Source organism: Bos javanicus, chromosome 5 (genome assembly GCF_032452875.1).
Source record: "Bos javanicus breed banteng chromosome 5, ARS-OSU_banteng_1.0, whole genome shotgun sequence".
NCBI classification, from domain to species: Eukaryota; Metazoa; Chordata; class Mammalia; order Artiodactyla; family Bovidae; genus Bos; species Bos javanicus.
In genome coordinates this window covers 67,797,989-67,815,270 of record NC_083872.1, presented here as the reverse complement: position 1 = coordinate 67,815,270, position 17,282 = coordinate 67,797,989, and the positions used below count along the sequence as shown (strand labels likewise).

Below are 17,282 nucleotides of genomic sequence, written 5' to 3'. Positions count from 1 at the left end.
CACTACCTTGAAAAGTACAATAGTATAGTACAGCAGATGGCATACAAGGGCTGGCTTTGAGTGAAGAGGCAAGAAGAATTACTGACTGGAGGAGGGAGAGTAGGTGGGAAATAGTAGAGCTGAAGGATTGTCAGCAATAGGAGATGGAGGGCAAGCTGCAATTTCATGGCACGGTTTCTGGTTTCTTACTGGAACCAGATGCATGTTCACATCTTTGAAAGTTCACAACTTGCCTGAAGGGGACTTACTATATTTGTCTATGTGTGTGTGACTGCTCAGTCATGTCTGACTCTTTTTGCAAGCCCATGGACTGCAGCCTGCCTGGCTCCTCTGTTCTTGGGATTTCCCAAGCAAGAATATTGGAGTGGGTTGCCATTTCCTGCTCCAGGGGATCTTTCCAACCCAGGGATTGAACCCGCATCTCCTGCAAGTCTTCTGCATTGACAGGAGGATTCTTTACTGCTGAGCCTCTATAACATGTAGAAAATGATGCCCACTTCGTGGGATTTCTATAGAGTTTAATGAGGACATGAATATAAAGCACAGGTGGCATATCACAGGTACTGGAGTGCTATTCCTTGCTTTCAAGTTAGTTACTTCATCTCCCGATACCTCAATATAATGTCTTATATACACACCTGTCACATTTAAAAGAGAATTGCTACTGACTCAATTGCTGTTGGCAGGAGGAATCTACAGGAAATCTACTCCCCAAATGATGAGGGCGATGCAAATATAAAGAAGAAATTTGAAAGGCTAGAGAAAAACTAAGCCACATTGACTAGCTTGAAAAAGATGACTTTTCAGCCCTGCGACAGATCCCTTCAGGAATGAGAAATGAGGGACTTCCCAGTTGTCCAGTGGTTAAGAATATGCCTTCCAATGCAGGGGACGTAGGTTCAATCCCTGGTCAGGGAACTAAGATCCCATGTGCTGCTGGGTATCTAAGTCCACGTGCTGCAACTACTGAGCCCCGGCACAACTAGAGAGAAGCCCATGCTCAGCAATGAAGAAGCTGCATGCTGCAACAAAGACCTGACGGAGCCAAATAAAGTTTTTTTTTTTTTAAAGGAATGAGAAATGAAGCACATTTGAAATAAATATTCATCTCTTTAGCACTCAGCTTGTGGTTCATTTGTAGAAAGATTTACTGTCTGACTGAGTCACCAGCATCCTCTGCCCAGCCCCCTGTGAAGTGTATTGTATGGGTTTCCTTTTGCTGCTGTAACAAATTTCCACAAAGTCAGTGGCTTAAAACGACACACATTTGTTATTTTATAGTTCTGTATGTTTTAAGTCTGAAGTATGTCTCCTTGGGCTAATGCTTTCAAATTGCGGTGCCAGAGAAGACTCTGGAGAGTCCCTTGGACTACAAGATCACCCAGTTAATCTTAAAGAAAATCAACCCTGAATATTTACTGGAAGGACTGATGCTGAAGCTCCAATACTTTGGTCACCTGGTGCAAAGAGGTAACTCATTGGAAAAGACCCTGACACTGGGAAAGATTGAAGGCAAAAGGAGACAGGGGAGGCAGAGGAAGAGATGGTTAGATAGCATCTCTGACTCAATGGACATGAATTTGAGCAAACTCCAGGAGATAGTGGAGGACAGAGGGGCCTGGCATGCTATTGTCCATGGGGTTGCAAAGAGTTGGACATGACTTAGCGACTGAACAACAAAGGTCAGAAGTCTGAACTATGTCTCCCTGGACTAAAATCAAGTTATTCATTGGGCTGTATTTCTTCTAGAGACTCTAGAAGACAATCTGCTCCCTTGCCTTTCCAGCCTCTAGAGGTTGCCAGCATTCCTGGGCTCCTGGCCCCTTTCTCCATCTTCAAAGTTAGTGACATGAGGCCAAATCCTTCTCAAATTGCCATCTCTACTGGTCCTCTCTCTTCTGCCTTCCTCTTCCACTTACAAGGACCTTTGTGACCACATTGGGCCCACCTGGATAATCCAGGCAACTTCTCCCATTTTAAATCACCTATTTAGCAATCTCAATTTCCCTCTGCCTGTAGCCTACCATATTCTCAAGTTTCAGGACTTAGAACATGGATATCTCTGAGGGGACCACTATCCTGACTACAATGCATGTGTTTAGTACACATAAGTCAATTTAACATTAGCTCAAGTGAAACATTATTAAGAACACACCAGCTTAAATCCTAATCATGCCAGAAAAGCCAGATGAATTAAGCTTTAAGTATTCCAAATATCTAATAAACCTTCACATTCTTTGCATTCTTTGTTACATATCCCCCTTAATCCTCTGAGCTTCAATCTCCATGGGAACCAGCCTCTTGCAGGTTCTATCCTATTTTGCCCAGACTATTGCAGTAGCATTTTACCTGGACTTCTTGTCTGACTTCTCACCTCTGCATGTTTTCCATTTCATTTGATCAGTAATGGCATCAAGGTGATCTTCCCCCAAATATCTCAATGACTCCCAGTTGCTAACCTAATGAAATCTAAATTCCTGTTTGGAAAACAAGGTCCTCTCCAAGCCGACTCCAATCTTTAACAATTTTCATGTTCATCTTTCACCATTTCATTTTATACATCCTAGTATTTAAGTGCATGGGAAGACTCACTAGCTCACCTTCTTCAAAACAGGTATTGAACATGGATGCATAGGGTGCTGTGCTCGGGACTGAGGACCCTAAGTCCCTGCCCACAAAGAGCTCACAATTGGAAGGCAGGAGAAAGCAGCCCATCACAACATGGCGTGATCAATGCTATGACATAAGATATGACATACAAGTCATACGACATAACAGTAGTCAAGTACAGGTGTGAAAATTGATCCATAAAGAAGACTGAGTGTCAAAGAATTGATCCTTTCGAACTGTGGTACTCAAGAAGACTCTTGAGAGTCCCTTGGACTGCAAGGAGATCAAACTAGTCAATCCTAAAGGAAATCAACACTGAATATTCATTGGAAGGACTGATATTGAGGCTCCAGTACTTTGGCCACCTGATGTGAAGAGCCGATTCATTGGAAAAGACCCTGTTGCTGGGAAAGATTGAGGGCAGGAGGAGAAGGGGGAGACTGAGGATGAGATGGTTAGAAAGCATCACTGACTCAATGGACACGAATTTGAGTAAATTCCTAGAGACAGTGGAGGACAGAGGAGCCTGGCATGCTATAGTCTATGGGGTTCCAAAGAGTCAGACAAGACTTACTGACTGAACACAACAAGCAATGAGTCAATGGCTATGACGGCTGGCCAGGAAGAAATGGGAAGGCTGTCCAGGGAGAGATGGGGGTGGAGCTGTCCTGGGAAAGATCGTGCCCAGCGGAGGTGGCAGGACACGCACGCTGTACTTCACAACTCCATGCTTTGGCCTCCACTGTGCTCCCTTCTGCATGCAGTTGAAATCCTCATCTTCCAGGCCAGCTAGAGCCCCTCTCCTCTGTGGTGCCATCTCAGAGGTGTCAGAACAGAACCTGTGTCTCTCTGGGCTCCAGCAATACTTTCTTTGTACCTTGTTCACTATCACATTCTGCTGCAACTATTCATTTTGTGGTGCCCGCCAAATATCACTAGGAACACAGCAGTGGTTCAAATTGGCAGTGTTGGGGTGGGGGTGGGGTGCGGCGGTCCTGGAGAAGTAGCAGTAGCCACTTGTGTTAACCAGGAGGGATGGCGGTTGGGTTGCCCTCTGTCGCTGTTTATTTCTCTATTCAGGCATGACAAGTTGGTGGCCTAGTTTTTGTCTTGTTCCAGCACAGACAGAGGAATCATGGATGGTGACACTCTGTGCCATTGCATATGCTCAGCAGAGCCACACCACGGCCTGGCTGGGAACAACTAGGCTAGCAACTGGCCGACAGCTGTCGGGGGCTCTGTTTCTCTTTCTCTATTTTTCTCTTCTATTCCATTAGAATCCCACGGAAGGCTTTCCCTTGCCTTCTGCTTCCCTACAACATCTTTTAGAGCACCTTATAACAATACTGACAACTGCACAGCTCAGTTTGAATAAAGACAGCATCCTGCTGGGTTAGGGTGAGGACAGCGAAGCAGGGGATTTCAAATGCAGAGTGGAATCCTGCTTCTCTCTCTCTCTCTTTTTTTAACATTTTGATGCTTTGCTTGATAATTAAAAAATATCATTGTCATGGGTTGAATTTCATCCCCTCCAAAGTCCTAACTCCGAGGACCTCAGAACGAGACCTTATTTAGAAGTAGAGTTATTACTGTAGATATAAGTAGCTAAGTTGAGGTCCTGCTGGAGTGGAGTGGCTTCAGTCCAATATGATTTATAAGAGGAGGCAAGGACACAGACAGCAAGAAGATGATCGAGTGAAGACCTCGGCGCTGACTGCAGTGATGTGCCCACAAACCCAGAAGTGCCTGGGGCTTCCAGAAGCTGGAAGAGACAGGAAGGACTCTCTCCTGCAGATTGTGGGCTTCTTGCTTCCAGAACTGAGACAATACATTCATGTCTTTAAATCACCCGGTGTGCCACAGTTTGTCACAGCCACCCTAATCTTAAAAAACGATTTCTCTCAATTACTGAGTTTTTGATGCCTCCTTAAATTTTGCACCTAAGACATGTTCCTCTTCACCTTGGCCTAGCACTGGCCCTGCTTGACCCTTTATCAAGCCCTCCCTCTCCTTCAGGCACTTTGTCACATGCTTTACAGGCATGATCTCATCTGACGCTCACAGCACCCAGGGAGACACGACAATTAACCCCATGCTACATATAAAAAATGGGAGACAATTAGCTCCAGAACTTATTCAAATGATTGAAGAATTAAATGGATTTGCAATTATCATCTTCCCTTCAAAAATCAATTTATCATGGTTTCCATATTAGCAAAGCACTTTGATGTCAACCTCTGGCTGTAGCCTTCTAAACAGAGTTCCAGAGGGAAGTCGAATTGGTCGTGGAGATAACTGGGTTGACGTGGGAGTGTTCTATGGACTTGGTAGCAAAGATGTAAATTAGTTCAATTAAAAAAATATCTACCCAGTTCCAACTGAGTGGCAGGCACTGGGTTAGGCACTGGGTATGCAAATAAGTCATTCACAACACCTGGATTCAAGCTGCTCACAGTGCAGTGGCGCGACCAGACTCTAAAAGATACAGTGATGCCGCACGTCCTAAATGTTGTCATGTACCCCGTGGAGGGGGTGCAAGGGCAGAAGAGGGGAGTCGAATGTGACTCAGCCCCTGCTCTCAACCTCAGTGCTAACTACAAAGGGCTGTCCTCCTCCCTAAGCTTCCCTTTCAGGCACCCCGTGTCCTGGCCTCTGGCACGATCTCTATACTGGATTAACTGACCTGGCACAGTAGCTTTCAGGAGCTTCTGACACCCATTGCTGCCAGTCACTGCCCAGAAAGTGTCCTTGGGAAGGAGATATGAGTGGCAGAGGGATTCCCAAATGTCACTGAAAGAGCCCTGGGCATTTGTGAAACCAGCTACAGCAAATCTGTAGAGACATGTGAACCTTGGGGTACGGGACCCTAAAGCAGCCAAAGCCATGACCACTGGGGTCAGAGGGACAGGGCACAAAGCTCCCTGTGCCACGCCCCTCGGCAGAGTAGGCTGCCCTCTTGTGTTCCTGTAGCATCCTGCATGTGTGGTGCGCACTGGCTCAGAAGCATCACCCACATTTCCAGATCCTTGGGGGTGGGGAGCTATTCTTCCCCCTCTTTGGATGCCCATCGCCTGTAAGGGGTCTAACGCAAGGTGGATATGTGCCAGGGGCTGAATGGTGCAGTGGTTGGGTGCCCAGGTTCTGGAGTAAGACACCTGGGGTCAAACCCTGCCTCTGTTCCTGAAGTAGCTGCAGGACCTTGAGCAACCTCGCTGCTTCTTCATTCATAACACAAGGAACCCAGCTTGCAGAGCTGTTCCAAAGAGATTCTGTGTGTCAAGCTTTGTGCACTGCCTGGTGCCCAGCAGGCATTCAGCTATTATTAACAAGGCATGACTGTGGGACTGATCTGGGATCATGTGAGAGAGAGGGGGCTTTGTATTCTGCCCTAACCTGGGGTGAGGCACTGAGCAGGCGAGGGCCTTGGTGGTTGAGATGAACACCCTTGATAAATGCAGCTTGAAATTACCTCTGAGCACATCAAGAATCAGGTAGGAGAATGCTCCGGCAGCAGGTTAAAGTCAGTGTTAAAAATAAAACTGCAACTCATAGCTGTTCTACTTACAGGCAGAATCGCCACCGCCAATGGCCAGTGCCTCAGTGGGTGGAACAACACTGGCACCCAGTGGATGCTTGGCTAAAAAGGTTCGCAGGTTCCCCCAGTTCTTGCCAATGGGAAATGGTCAGCATCACTGAGCCATCCTGCAGTCACAGGTGAATGAATGCTCTCCTTACTGTAGAACTGCTCTTGTCCTCACTTAATACCAATACTTGCTTTCACCAAGTGCTCATGACATGCTGCTAAGAGCTTTTCTACAAGTTAATCCCATGAGGCAGGTATTATTATTCCTGTTTTATAGATGAGGAGGGCATAGAGAGGTTCAATAGCTTGCCTCAAATCCCATAGCAACTGGGCTTAGTTTCAAACTCAGGCCTGCGTGACTTGAAGCCTGCTCCCTTGGCCATTATGGTCTAGAGCTACACTATCCAATATGGGAGCCACTAGCCCCTTGAGGCTGCTGCTGCTGCTAAGTTGCTTCAGTTGTGTCCACTCTGTGTGACCCCATAGACGGCAGCCCACCTCGCTCTCCTGTCCCTGAGATTCTCCAGGCAAGAACACTGGAGTGGGTTGCCATTTCCTTCTCTAATGAAACTGAAGTCGCTCACTCGTGTCCAACTCTTAGCGACCCCATGGACTGCAGCCTACCAGGCTCCTCTGTCCATGGGATTTTCCAGGCAAGAATACTGGAGTGGGGTGCCATTGCCTTCTCCTCCACTTGAAGCTATTTAAGTTTAAATTGAGTAACATGAGCTAAGGGGCTTCCCAAGTGGGGCTAGAGGTAAGGAACCTGCCTGCCAGTGCAGGAGATATAAGAGAGTCAGGTTCAATCCCTGGGTCAGGAAGATCCCTTGGAGGAGGGCACAGCAACCCACTCAAGTATTCTTGCCTGGAGAATCCCATGGACAGAGGAGCCTGTTGGGTTACAGTCCAAGGGGTCGCAAAGAGTTGGACACAACTGAAGCAACTTAGCATGCATACACGCCTTGCAGCTACCATGTTGGATAATGAAGATCAGGACATTCCATCATCTTACAAAGTTCTGTTGGAACTAAGAACTGGGAGTCTTATCTCCCGAATCTCAGTTTTGGTTTCCAATTTTCTGGCTCAAAAATTTGGATTTTCAACAAACCACCTTGCTCCCTTTCACTTGCCCTTTCCCCATGGCACAAAGAGGTGTAAAGAGAGGCCACTTTTTTAATTAAAAAATGTTTGGAATTTCCATGTATGTCTATGCTCATTAGCAACCAACACCAGTTTCCTGGAAGTGACATGAGTTCATCTTTCTAAATTTTTATCCACAAACAATTACTTGGCTTTCTTGCTAAGTAAGCAGTGTGGGCTTCTTTCTTCCCATTTCAGTATTTATTTAAAATATGTGATTTAAACTGTATTGTGGCAAAGAAGGGACAATTTGTTTATCATGTTCTTGGTAAACAATTGGTTGATTACATTTTACTGTCTTTTAATGTATTAGTTTGGCCAAAAAGGTCATTCAGGAATTTTGGCCAATCCAATATAATGTTAAAGAAACACTCAGAATGCTAACATCTGGTTTAAATTTGGTTTTGCTAACACTCTTATGAAATACTCTTTTATAAAGTGATGGGTTAAGAAAAACATAAGATTGGGAGGGAACACTAGGAAAGAGTAGGTATTAATAATAGTCATAATAATTGCTAACACTTGTGCACCGATTATCTCGTTAGATCCTCATGATAATTCTAAAGGAGGCAATGTTGTTTCTATTTTTACAGAAGAAGATGCAGAAAGCATGCTCAGTAAACTTAAGGTTTCCACAATTTGCAGCAGCCCTGGGACTGAAACCCAGTCTGAGTCTAAAGCTAATCACCTCGACACCATGCCTCCCAACACCCATGCTTCTGGGTCAGGACAGAAGCAGATAAAGACAGCATCGGCCTCCATGGACCCCATGGATTAGAGGGAGATAATAGCTTCATTATTACAAAGGAAACTTGCTATAGAGTGCACAAACTTACAGGGGTGGGATGTCTGTATTTTTTTTGCCAAAAATATTTAAATCAATGCAGTACCTACCAAATATGATTTTTCCATAAAAGCCAAACCAAAGTGGTGTTGGAGAAAGGTGACCTGACTTATCCTTTTAAGGGAGACTAAGGCTCTGGCAGACACTGTCCCTACCATGCCTACAATGCCTCCCATTCTCAGACCTCACAAAGTCCATGTGTTCAGCTCCCCTCCAGCAGCAGTAGCCTGTGGACACTTTCTGGGATGGCTCTTCCACCGGCTGCTTCACTGGGGGCTGGAAGTGCCGGGAAATGAATGACTCTGCCCTAATGACTACATGTGTTAGCTTCCTGTTGCTGTTGTAACAAATTGCCACAAACCTAGTATCTTAAACCACACACATTTACTGTCTTACAGTTTGGGAGGTCAGAAACCCAAAGCAGTTGTACTAAGATCGATCAAGGTGTTGCTGGTTCCACTCCTTTCTGGAGGGGAGTATTCTTTCCCTGCCTTTTTCAGCTTTGAGATGCTGCCCACACTGCCTGGCTCGTGGCCCCCTCCACCTTCAAAGCCAGCAAGATGGAGCCTTTCTCCCATCTTGCCACTCTTATATCTCATCACATCTGGAGTCTTTCACACATCAGAAGGTACATATCTATATCTTCTGTCTCTGTCTCCCTCCTCCACATTTAAGGACCTTTGTGATAACATTGAGTCCACCAGGATAATCCTGGATAATCTCTTCATGGTAAAGTCAGATGATTAGCAACTGTAATTCCAGTTCAGTTCAGTCGCTCAGTCGTGTCTGACTCTTTGCAACCCCATGGACTGCAGCATGCCAGGCTTCCCTGTCCATCACCAACTCCTGGAGCTTGCTTATACTCATGTTCATCGAGTCAGTGATGCCATCCATCCATCTCATCCTCTGTCATCTGCTACCTTAATTTCCCCTTGCCATGGAAGGCAACAGATTCCCAGGTCCATGGTATTAGAATGTGGACATTTTGGTGGCGAGGAAGTGGGGTTCCATTATTCTGCCCACTACCCCAAGGCTCCCTCTCCTCTCATGTGAGGTAACTCCAAGGTGAGTGTTCTTTGCAGACTCCAGAGTTCCCCAGGGGATTAAGCTCTAGTCATCCACGCTGGTCTCTGGCTTGACAGCACACCCTTTATTTCCTCTATGTCACTTTCTTAGTGTTTCCCTGGGTCCCCTCTCAAATATGCTACTTACATGAGAACGTTTGCAGAATGGGTCAGCTTTGGGGAGAACCAACAATGAGAGAGTGGATAAACCCATGCTGGGGACAAATCCATAATCTGCAAAATGGGACCAACAACCTCTGATGACCTCAGGTGTTTGTGAACTCCCGAAAGGAAGGGATAGGTTAGAATGTGTTGGGACCTGTGGTGGATATAGAGGCCCCTGGGGAGAAGGTCAGTGCTGAGACCACAGTCTAGAAAGACCTCAGGGAGTAGCTGGGCAGGAAAACAACTGGTGGATGTTGGATCCTGGAGCCTAGAGCGAGGTAATCCTATACCCCCAAGTTTGTCAGGAAGCATTCTTGGTGAGTGGCTGCCTGCAAGTGCCGACCACAGACATAGTGTCTGTCCTTTCAGACTGCCTTTTAAAAGATTTGTTGTCAACTTGTTGTCTTGTCTGTGCAGCCTTGGTTTGGAGAATTGTTCTGCATTCCCCCACAAGGAACTTTATTTCAGGGGTGTTGAGGTGTATAAGCCATGTCCGACTTTGGACCTTCACAAATGCATTTGATGACACCAAAGTGAGACATACCTGCTGAACAGTTGGGCCCAAATACGTTGTCAGCAGCGCAGATTTCACAGGCTGTTCCACTGAATCCTTCCTGCAGGACACCAGGGGGGAGGGTGTTAGACCCAAGCAATCTGTGTTACCCACGAAGACCATAGATTTCTGACTCTCCGGTCAGCATTCATTTCTCAAATGGATCTTCCCTCTGTGCCTGTCCTGAAACTCTCTTTCTTCTTTGCTCTTTTTTTGTGTTATAATTTGTACATTCATTCCTTGAATCAGTCTGGAGCTAAGAATCTGGAGCTCTTCTGAAGAAAGTTGCTTTAAAGGTATTAACTAGAGAATCAGCACTGATGGCCACATCCTAAATCCACCCAAGGGTGAAATGAATACATTCTCAGTTTTGCAATTCTAAAGACAGTTGAGCTCAATTCTTTTCAGAGGGTTTCTTTGTATTCCCATAGTGTAAGGCTTGAAGCTTGCAAAAAGTCCCTTTCATGGGATAGCAAAGAAATTCCTCAATTGGCAGACCAAGCGCTCACCTATGGGTCTGAGTACAGCTTCAAAGACTAGTCTGCCAATAGTGGTTACTTTGAAGGGTAACAATGACACAATTTCTAGAGCCCTGCATTGTTCTCATCTCAGTTTTTCAACAAGTATAATTGCTTCAGTATTATTATTAAATTCATTTTACAGATGGATTCACTTAAGGCTGAGCAGTTAACTGACTTACTCTAAGGTCCCCCAGCCTGTAACATGCATACACTTCCCCCACTCACCCCCACTAATATCGCTGCTTCTTAGAGTCTTCACCCAGTGTGTGTTTACAGAGGGACAACAGGTAAGGAGACAGCAGAGTCAGGAAGGAGGAGAATACTGTTTTGAACTTACTTGGCATAAGCAGCTTCCATTTCCTTCCATGCCTTCAGCACAACGGCCCCGGCCACTGCAGGGGGACCTTGCTCCTCCTGGGCACTCTGGGGAATCAAAGAGCAGATATATTCATTTGAAACTGTACGCAAGCATTCTGCAAAGATGCATGAAGCATCTGCTAGGTGCCAGGGATAAGAAATAATTGAAGACCGTGCAGGCATCATCTAAGGTTACTTAGGGGAGAGGAAGGAATCACAATGTAGTCAGGGACTGTACTAGGACCTGTCAGACCTTCTGCCCTTTCTTGAACATTTGCTGTTGACTTTACAATCAACTAATTAACTCATCCCTGTTACAACCCCAGGGGTTTTATGCTTCTTAGGCTGCTGGGAGGTGATGAGTCAGTGGGTCTTTGCATGGGGATGGTTATGTTGTGTATGGGCAGGGCACCAGGCAGGGTCCATAGTGCTTCAGCCAGGGTCTGCTGTGAACAAGCTTAGCGAGGAGTGAGTGTCTGGACATTTAAGTGGACCAAGACTTGCTTCAGAGGAAAGTGCAGCCCTGGGCAGCTGGTGGAAGGCCAGGCGTCCTGCCCACATGGAGCCTATATTCTAGATTTCAATTAACACTGGGGACACAAGATCAAAAGGTATACTCTGTAACTTTAGGATGATCTCAGTCTAATGCCTTCATTTAGAAATTATTTTTCATCAGATTATAGCAGGAATGAGAGAGGAGACATTGCCACAAATCTTAGAGACATTAAAAGGATAATAAGCAGATACTAGGAATGACTTTATGCCAAAAAACTTGACAATGTAGATGAGGTGAATAAATTCATTGTTCCAAACTACCAAAGATCTTCCCTGGGGGCTCAGGTGGTAAAGAATCTTCCTACAATTTGGGAGACCTGAGTTCAATCCCTGGAGAAGGAAATAGCCACCCACTCCAATATTCTTGCTTGGGAAGTCCTGTGCACAGAGGAGCCTGGCGGGCTACAGTCCATGGGGTTGCAAAGAGTCGGACACGACTGAGTGACTAACACACACACACACACACACACACACCAGAGATCATTTAAGTGAAAATAGATAAACTGAATATCCTTGTATCTATTTAAGAAGTTTAATTGGAAGTTAAAATCCTCCCCACAAGGAAAACTCCACACTGATGGATTCTAGGTGAATATTACCTCACACTTAAGGAAGAAATCTTATCAATTATAAAAAAAACTCTTCTAAAAAGTTGAAGAAGAAAGAACACTTCCCAGTTCATTCTATACAAAGAGCATCATTACTCTGATTCCCAAACCTGACAAATACATCACAAGAAAACTACAGACCAACGTCCCTAATGAAGTGAAGTGAAGTCACTCAGTCATGTCCAACTCTTTGCGACCCCATGGATTGTAGCCTGCCAGGCTCCTCCGTCCGTGGGATTTTCCAGGCAAGAATACTGGAGTGGGTTGCCATTTCCTTCTCTGAGGGATCTTCCCAACCCAGGGATCGAACCCAGGTCTCCCGCATTGTAGGCAGATGCTTTTACCGTCTGAGCCACCAGGGAAGCCCCCCATAGATGTAAATTCTTTAAAATCTAGAACAAATATTGAACATTAAAAAATTCTAAACAATATTATGCCCACTGAATCCAATGGTATAAAGAACATAACATGGTCAGTGCAGTAAGGTAAGAAAAAAAGACTCAAGATGGATACAGATTGGAAAAGAAATGAAAATTTTCTTGATTCTCAGACAATATGATTTTCCACATAGAAAATTCAAAACAATCTCCAAAAATTCATTAGAATTAATATATGAATTTATAAGTTCTCAGGACACAGGACACATAAACAAAAATCAATTACATTTCTATAAACTAACATGAAACTGCTGATAACTGAAATAAAAGTATATAAGTAAACTTAACACCAAAGGCAAAACTCAGGTGTGAATACAACAAGAATTGTGCAAAATCTGTAAGATGAAATCTATAAAACATTGACAAAAATAATTTAAAAAATCCCAGATACACTGTGGTTATGGATTATAAGAGTCAATATTTTAGGTTGTCCCTAAAAACATCTATTTCTGCTTTATTGACTATGCCAAAGCCTTTGACTGTGTGGATCACAATAAACTGTGGAAAATTCTTCAAGAGATGGGAATACCTGACCACCTGACCTGCCTCTTGAGAAATTTGTATGCAGGTCAAGAAGCAACAGCTAGAACTGGACATGGAACAGACTGGTTCCAAATAGGTAAAGGAGTACATCAAGGCTGTATATTGTCACCCTGTTTATTTAACTTATATGCAGAGTACATCATGAGAAACGCTGGACTGGAAGAAACTCAAGCTGGAATCAAGATTGCTGGGAAAAATATCAATAACCTCAGATATGCAGATGACACCACCCTTATGGCAAGAAGTGAAGAGGAACTAAAAAGCCTCTTAATGAAAGTGAAAGTGGAGAGTGAAAAAGTTGGATTAAAGCTCAACATTCAGAAAACGAAGATCATGGTTTCCGGTCCCATCACTTCATGGGAAATAGATGGGGAAACAGTGGAAACAGTGACAGACTTTATGTTTTTGGGCTCCAAAATCACTGCAGATGGTGACTGCAGCCATGAAATTAAAAAACGCTTCCTCCTTGGAAGGAAAGTTATGACCAACCTAGATAGCATATTGAAAAGAAGAGACATTACTTTGCCAACAAAGGTTCATCTAGTCAAGGCTATGGTTTTTCCAGTAGTCATGTATGGATGTGAGAGTTGGACTGTGAAGAAGGCTGAGCGCCTTTAATGCTTTTGAACTGTGGTGTTGGAGAAGACTCTTGAGAGTCCCTTGGACTGCAAGGAGATCCAACCAGTCCATTCTGAAGGAGATCAGCCCTGGGATTTCTTTGGAAGGAATGATGCTAAAGCTGAAACTCCAGTACTTTGGCCACCTCATGCGAAGAGTTGACTCATTGGAAAAGACTCTGATGCTGGGCGGGATTGGGGGCAGGAGGAGAAGGGGACGACAGAGGATGAGATGGCTGGATGGCATCACTGACTCATTGGACGTGAGTCTGGGTGAACTCCGGGAGTTAGTGATGGACAGGGAGGCCTGGTGTGCTGCGATTCATGGGGTCGCAAAGAGTCGGACACGACTGAGCGACTGAACTGAACTGAACTGATACTGATTTATAGAGTCACTGCAATTTTATTTAAAATCCTAGAAGGATTTTTTGGGTAGAAATTGATAAACTGATTCTTTATATGGAAAAGTAAAAGAACTAGAGTAACCAGGTTAATTTTGAAAATGACCAAATTTTGAAGATTTACACTACTTAATTTTAAGACTTACTATAAAGCTACAGTAATCATGATAGTGTGGTAAGGTGAAGGCATAAACACATAGATCAATGGAGCAGAATAGAGTCCAGAAATAGATCCACATATTGATGATTAATTTATTTTATACAAGGGCCCAAAGGCAATGATGCTGGAATTATCAGATATTTGTATAAAAATAAATGAACTTTGATTCAGACCACGAGTCACATGCTAGAGTTAACTTGTAATGGATGATAGACCTAAAAGTAATGCCTAAAACTACAAAGCTTCTAGGAGGAAATATAGAAGAAAATCTCTGTGATATTAGGTTAGGCAAAGATTTCTAGATGTGATACAAAAAGCAATTTTTATGAAAGAAAAATTGAAATATTTGACATCACCAAAACTAAGTACTTTTGCTCCTCAAAAGGTACTGTTTGGAGGGTGAAAAGACAAGCCACAGACTTTGAGAAAACATTTATAAGTCATATACCAAATAAAAGACATATCTCAAATAGTTAAAGGACTCTAAAAACTCAGTAATAAGAAAACAACCTGAACGATACATTAATAGCAAATAAGCACATGAACCACAGAAATTAAAACAAGCTGCAATAAAATGCCTCTGATCAAACTGGCTGAGATTAAGAAAAAAAATCTGATTATACCAAGTGCTATCAAGGATATCAAACAATTTGAACTTTCACATGTGGTCGGTGGGAATGAAAAAATGATGCAGGCACTTTGGAAGAGTTTGGCAGTTCTTATAAAGTTAAAATACATTCAATATACAATCCAGGACTCCCACTTCTAAGTATTTACTCTCAAGTGAAATGAAAACTAATATTTACATTAAAACCTGTATGTGAATGTTCATAGCAGCTTTATCCTTAGTTGCACCAAATTGGAAACCCAAATGTCTTTCAGCTGGTGAATAGATGAACTGGGTAGATGATGGTGGACTATGAAACATTAGGAAAGAATGAACTGCTGATCTTGTAACATGGATGAATCTCAAATGCATGTGCTAAGTGAGAGAAACCAGACTCACAAAGGTACATACTGTATGATTCCAGTCATAGGAATCGCAAAGGCACCGTGACGGGCACAGAAAACAGATCAGTATTTGCCAGGGGTTGGGGGTTGAGGGAGAACTTGACTACAAAGAATATTTTGGGGAGTGACCTAGCTGTTCTCTATCTTGATTGTGGTCCTTGTTACATAACTGTTTAGGTTCATCAAAGTGTGTATAACTTTACATCAAAAAAGGATAATTTTACTGTATGTAAATTATGACTTAAGCATAAATGAAAAATCCATTAGCAGATCATGTTCTTCAATGACAGGTTTGGAAAAAGTAGTCAATGTCCCCATAAACACACTTTACTTCCATGTAGACCTCAGGGGTGTCTACTTCCATAGTTTATACTCACTGGAAAGGAAAACAAATTAAGACACTAGAGTCAGGGCTGTTTTTAAACACATGGTAAACAATTTCCTACCTTCAACCTTTAAATTTTTTCGTTTGAATACTCCAGTGTAGTTGTAAAACTATCCATGTTCAGGGGAGGTGATTGTGCTTTTCTGAGTGAATTGCTTATAATTACTTTAAATGGCTTAAATATTTTATAAGTCATTCATTTAATGAATCAGTTAAACCTTCACTAAGTGCCCTCAATTATCTTCAAAGCTGGTAACGTTTCCTCCATGTCCTCACCAGAAAGTGAAGATTTAGTGAGGACAGAAAAGGGCCTGTGTGCAGGGAGGGGCTGATAAGGCAACCTCGGTGCTTCAGGCTGATTTCTCAAGAGGTGCCCTGATGACTCCTTCTCTGAAATGAGCAGCCTGATCCATGCGGTGTCCACTGAGTGTCTGCCTATGGCAGGGCTAAGGGTGGGTCGCCTGCTGGCTGGAATTGGCTGTCTCCAGGAGTCTTCCTGAGCCTAAGCATCACATGTTCTTTAGGGGACATGAGGCTTTCTCTGCAGCATGTTCCTCATTCTGGCCAGCCATCTCAGCTGGGGGCTTGTGACCCACCAGGCTAAAGGGCAAAGTGATTGCTTACTGTTATGGACTGGATATCTGTGCTCCCCAGTTCACATGCTAATGCCCTGACCTCCAACCTGATGACACTAGGAGGGGAGGCTTTGGGACATCAAGTTTAAATGAGATCATGAGGGTGGGAACCCCATGATGAGTCTAGAGCCCTTATAAGAGAAAGAGGGACCAGAGCTTTCTCTCTGCCATGTGAGGCCACAGAGAGAAGGCAGCTATCTGCAAGCCAGCAAGAAGACCCTCCCTGGGAACCAAAAACTGCTGGCATGATGAACTTGGACTTCCCAGCCCCTAGAACTATGAGAAATAAATGTCTGTTGTTATGGTATTCTGTTAAAGCAACTTCAGCAGGCCAACCCACTACTGTCCCCACATTTCTGAAGGGCAGGCCTTTGCTTTGACCTGAGGCATCAGGGTGACCCAGGGGGTCCACAGAAAGGCAGACACTGGTGGGAAGAAAAATAATAAACCCAAGGGATCACAAGCCGTATAAAAAATGAGATGCACAGAAATGTCCTAAGTGGGGAGGTAGTTATCAGCTCAACAATAGATGGAGAGAACTTGTTGAATACATATTATTGCTAAGCAGTTTGCATGTGTGGTTTCATTCTCAAAACAACTGTACAGGAAGCTCTCATCCTTGTCTTCCTTTCCAGGTTACAGATAACAAAACTGAGGCTCAGAGAGGTAAGTAACTTGCCCAAGATCACAGGTCTGGTAAGTGTTGGAGTTGCCATTGCAATCAGGCCCAACTCAAGATTTTGAGTCCTTAACACCAAGCCGGAGTATACAAGATCAGTAGCTTAGAATATAAAACTAAACCAAGACACACCTCCTGAACTAAAGAGGCCAGCCAGTGATCTGAGAACCACAGAAACAGAATTGGTAAGTAGCATATTCTGAATGCTTACTATCCGCCAGGCACATCCTAGGTTCTTTATGTGTACCAGCTCCCTTAGTCCTCAGCACCGCCTTTGGAGGTAGGCATAATACCACCAGGGCTTCCTAGGTGGCACTAGTGGTAAAGAACCAGCCTACCAATGCAGGAGACGTGAGAGTTCAATCCCTGAGTCTGAAAGATCCCCTGGAGAAGGGAATGGCAACCCATTCCAGT

General features: G+C 44.0%; 1 protein-coding gene across 2 annotated transcripts in view; it reads right to left on the bottom strand.

Annotated features, from left to right (window-relative positions):
• STAB2 (stabilin 2) overlaps positions 1 to 17,282 on the bottom strand; it is a 172,159-nt gene that overhangs the window by 140,679 nt on the left and 14,198 nt on the right. For both annotated transcript variants that reach the window (XM_061417114.1, XM_061417115.1), the window contains exons 4-5: positions 10,818 to 10,903; positions 9,951 to 10,020 (exon numbers count right to left, since the gene is read on the bottom strand). In XM_061417114.1, coding sequence (XP_061273098.1) covers positions 9,951 to 10,020; positions 10,818 to 10,903 — 156 coding nt within the window. The remainder of the gene's footprint in view (positions 1 to 9,950; positions 10,021 to 10,817; positions 10,904 to 17,282) is intronic.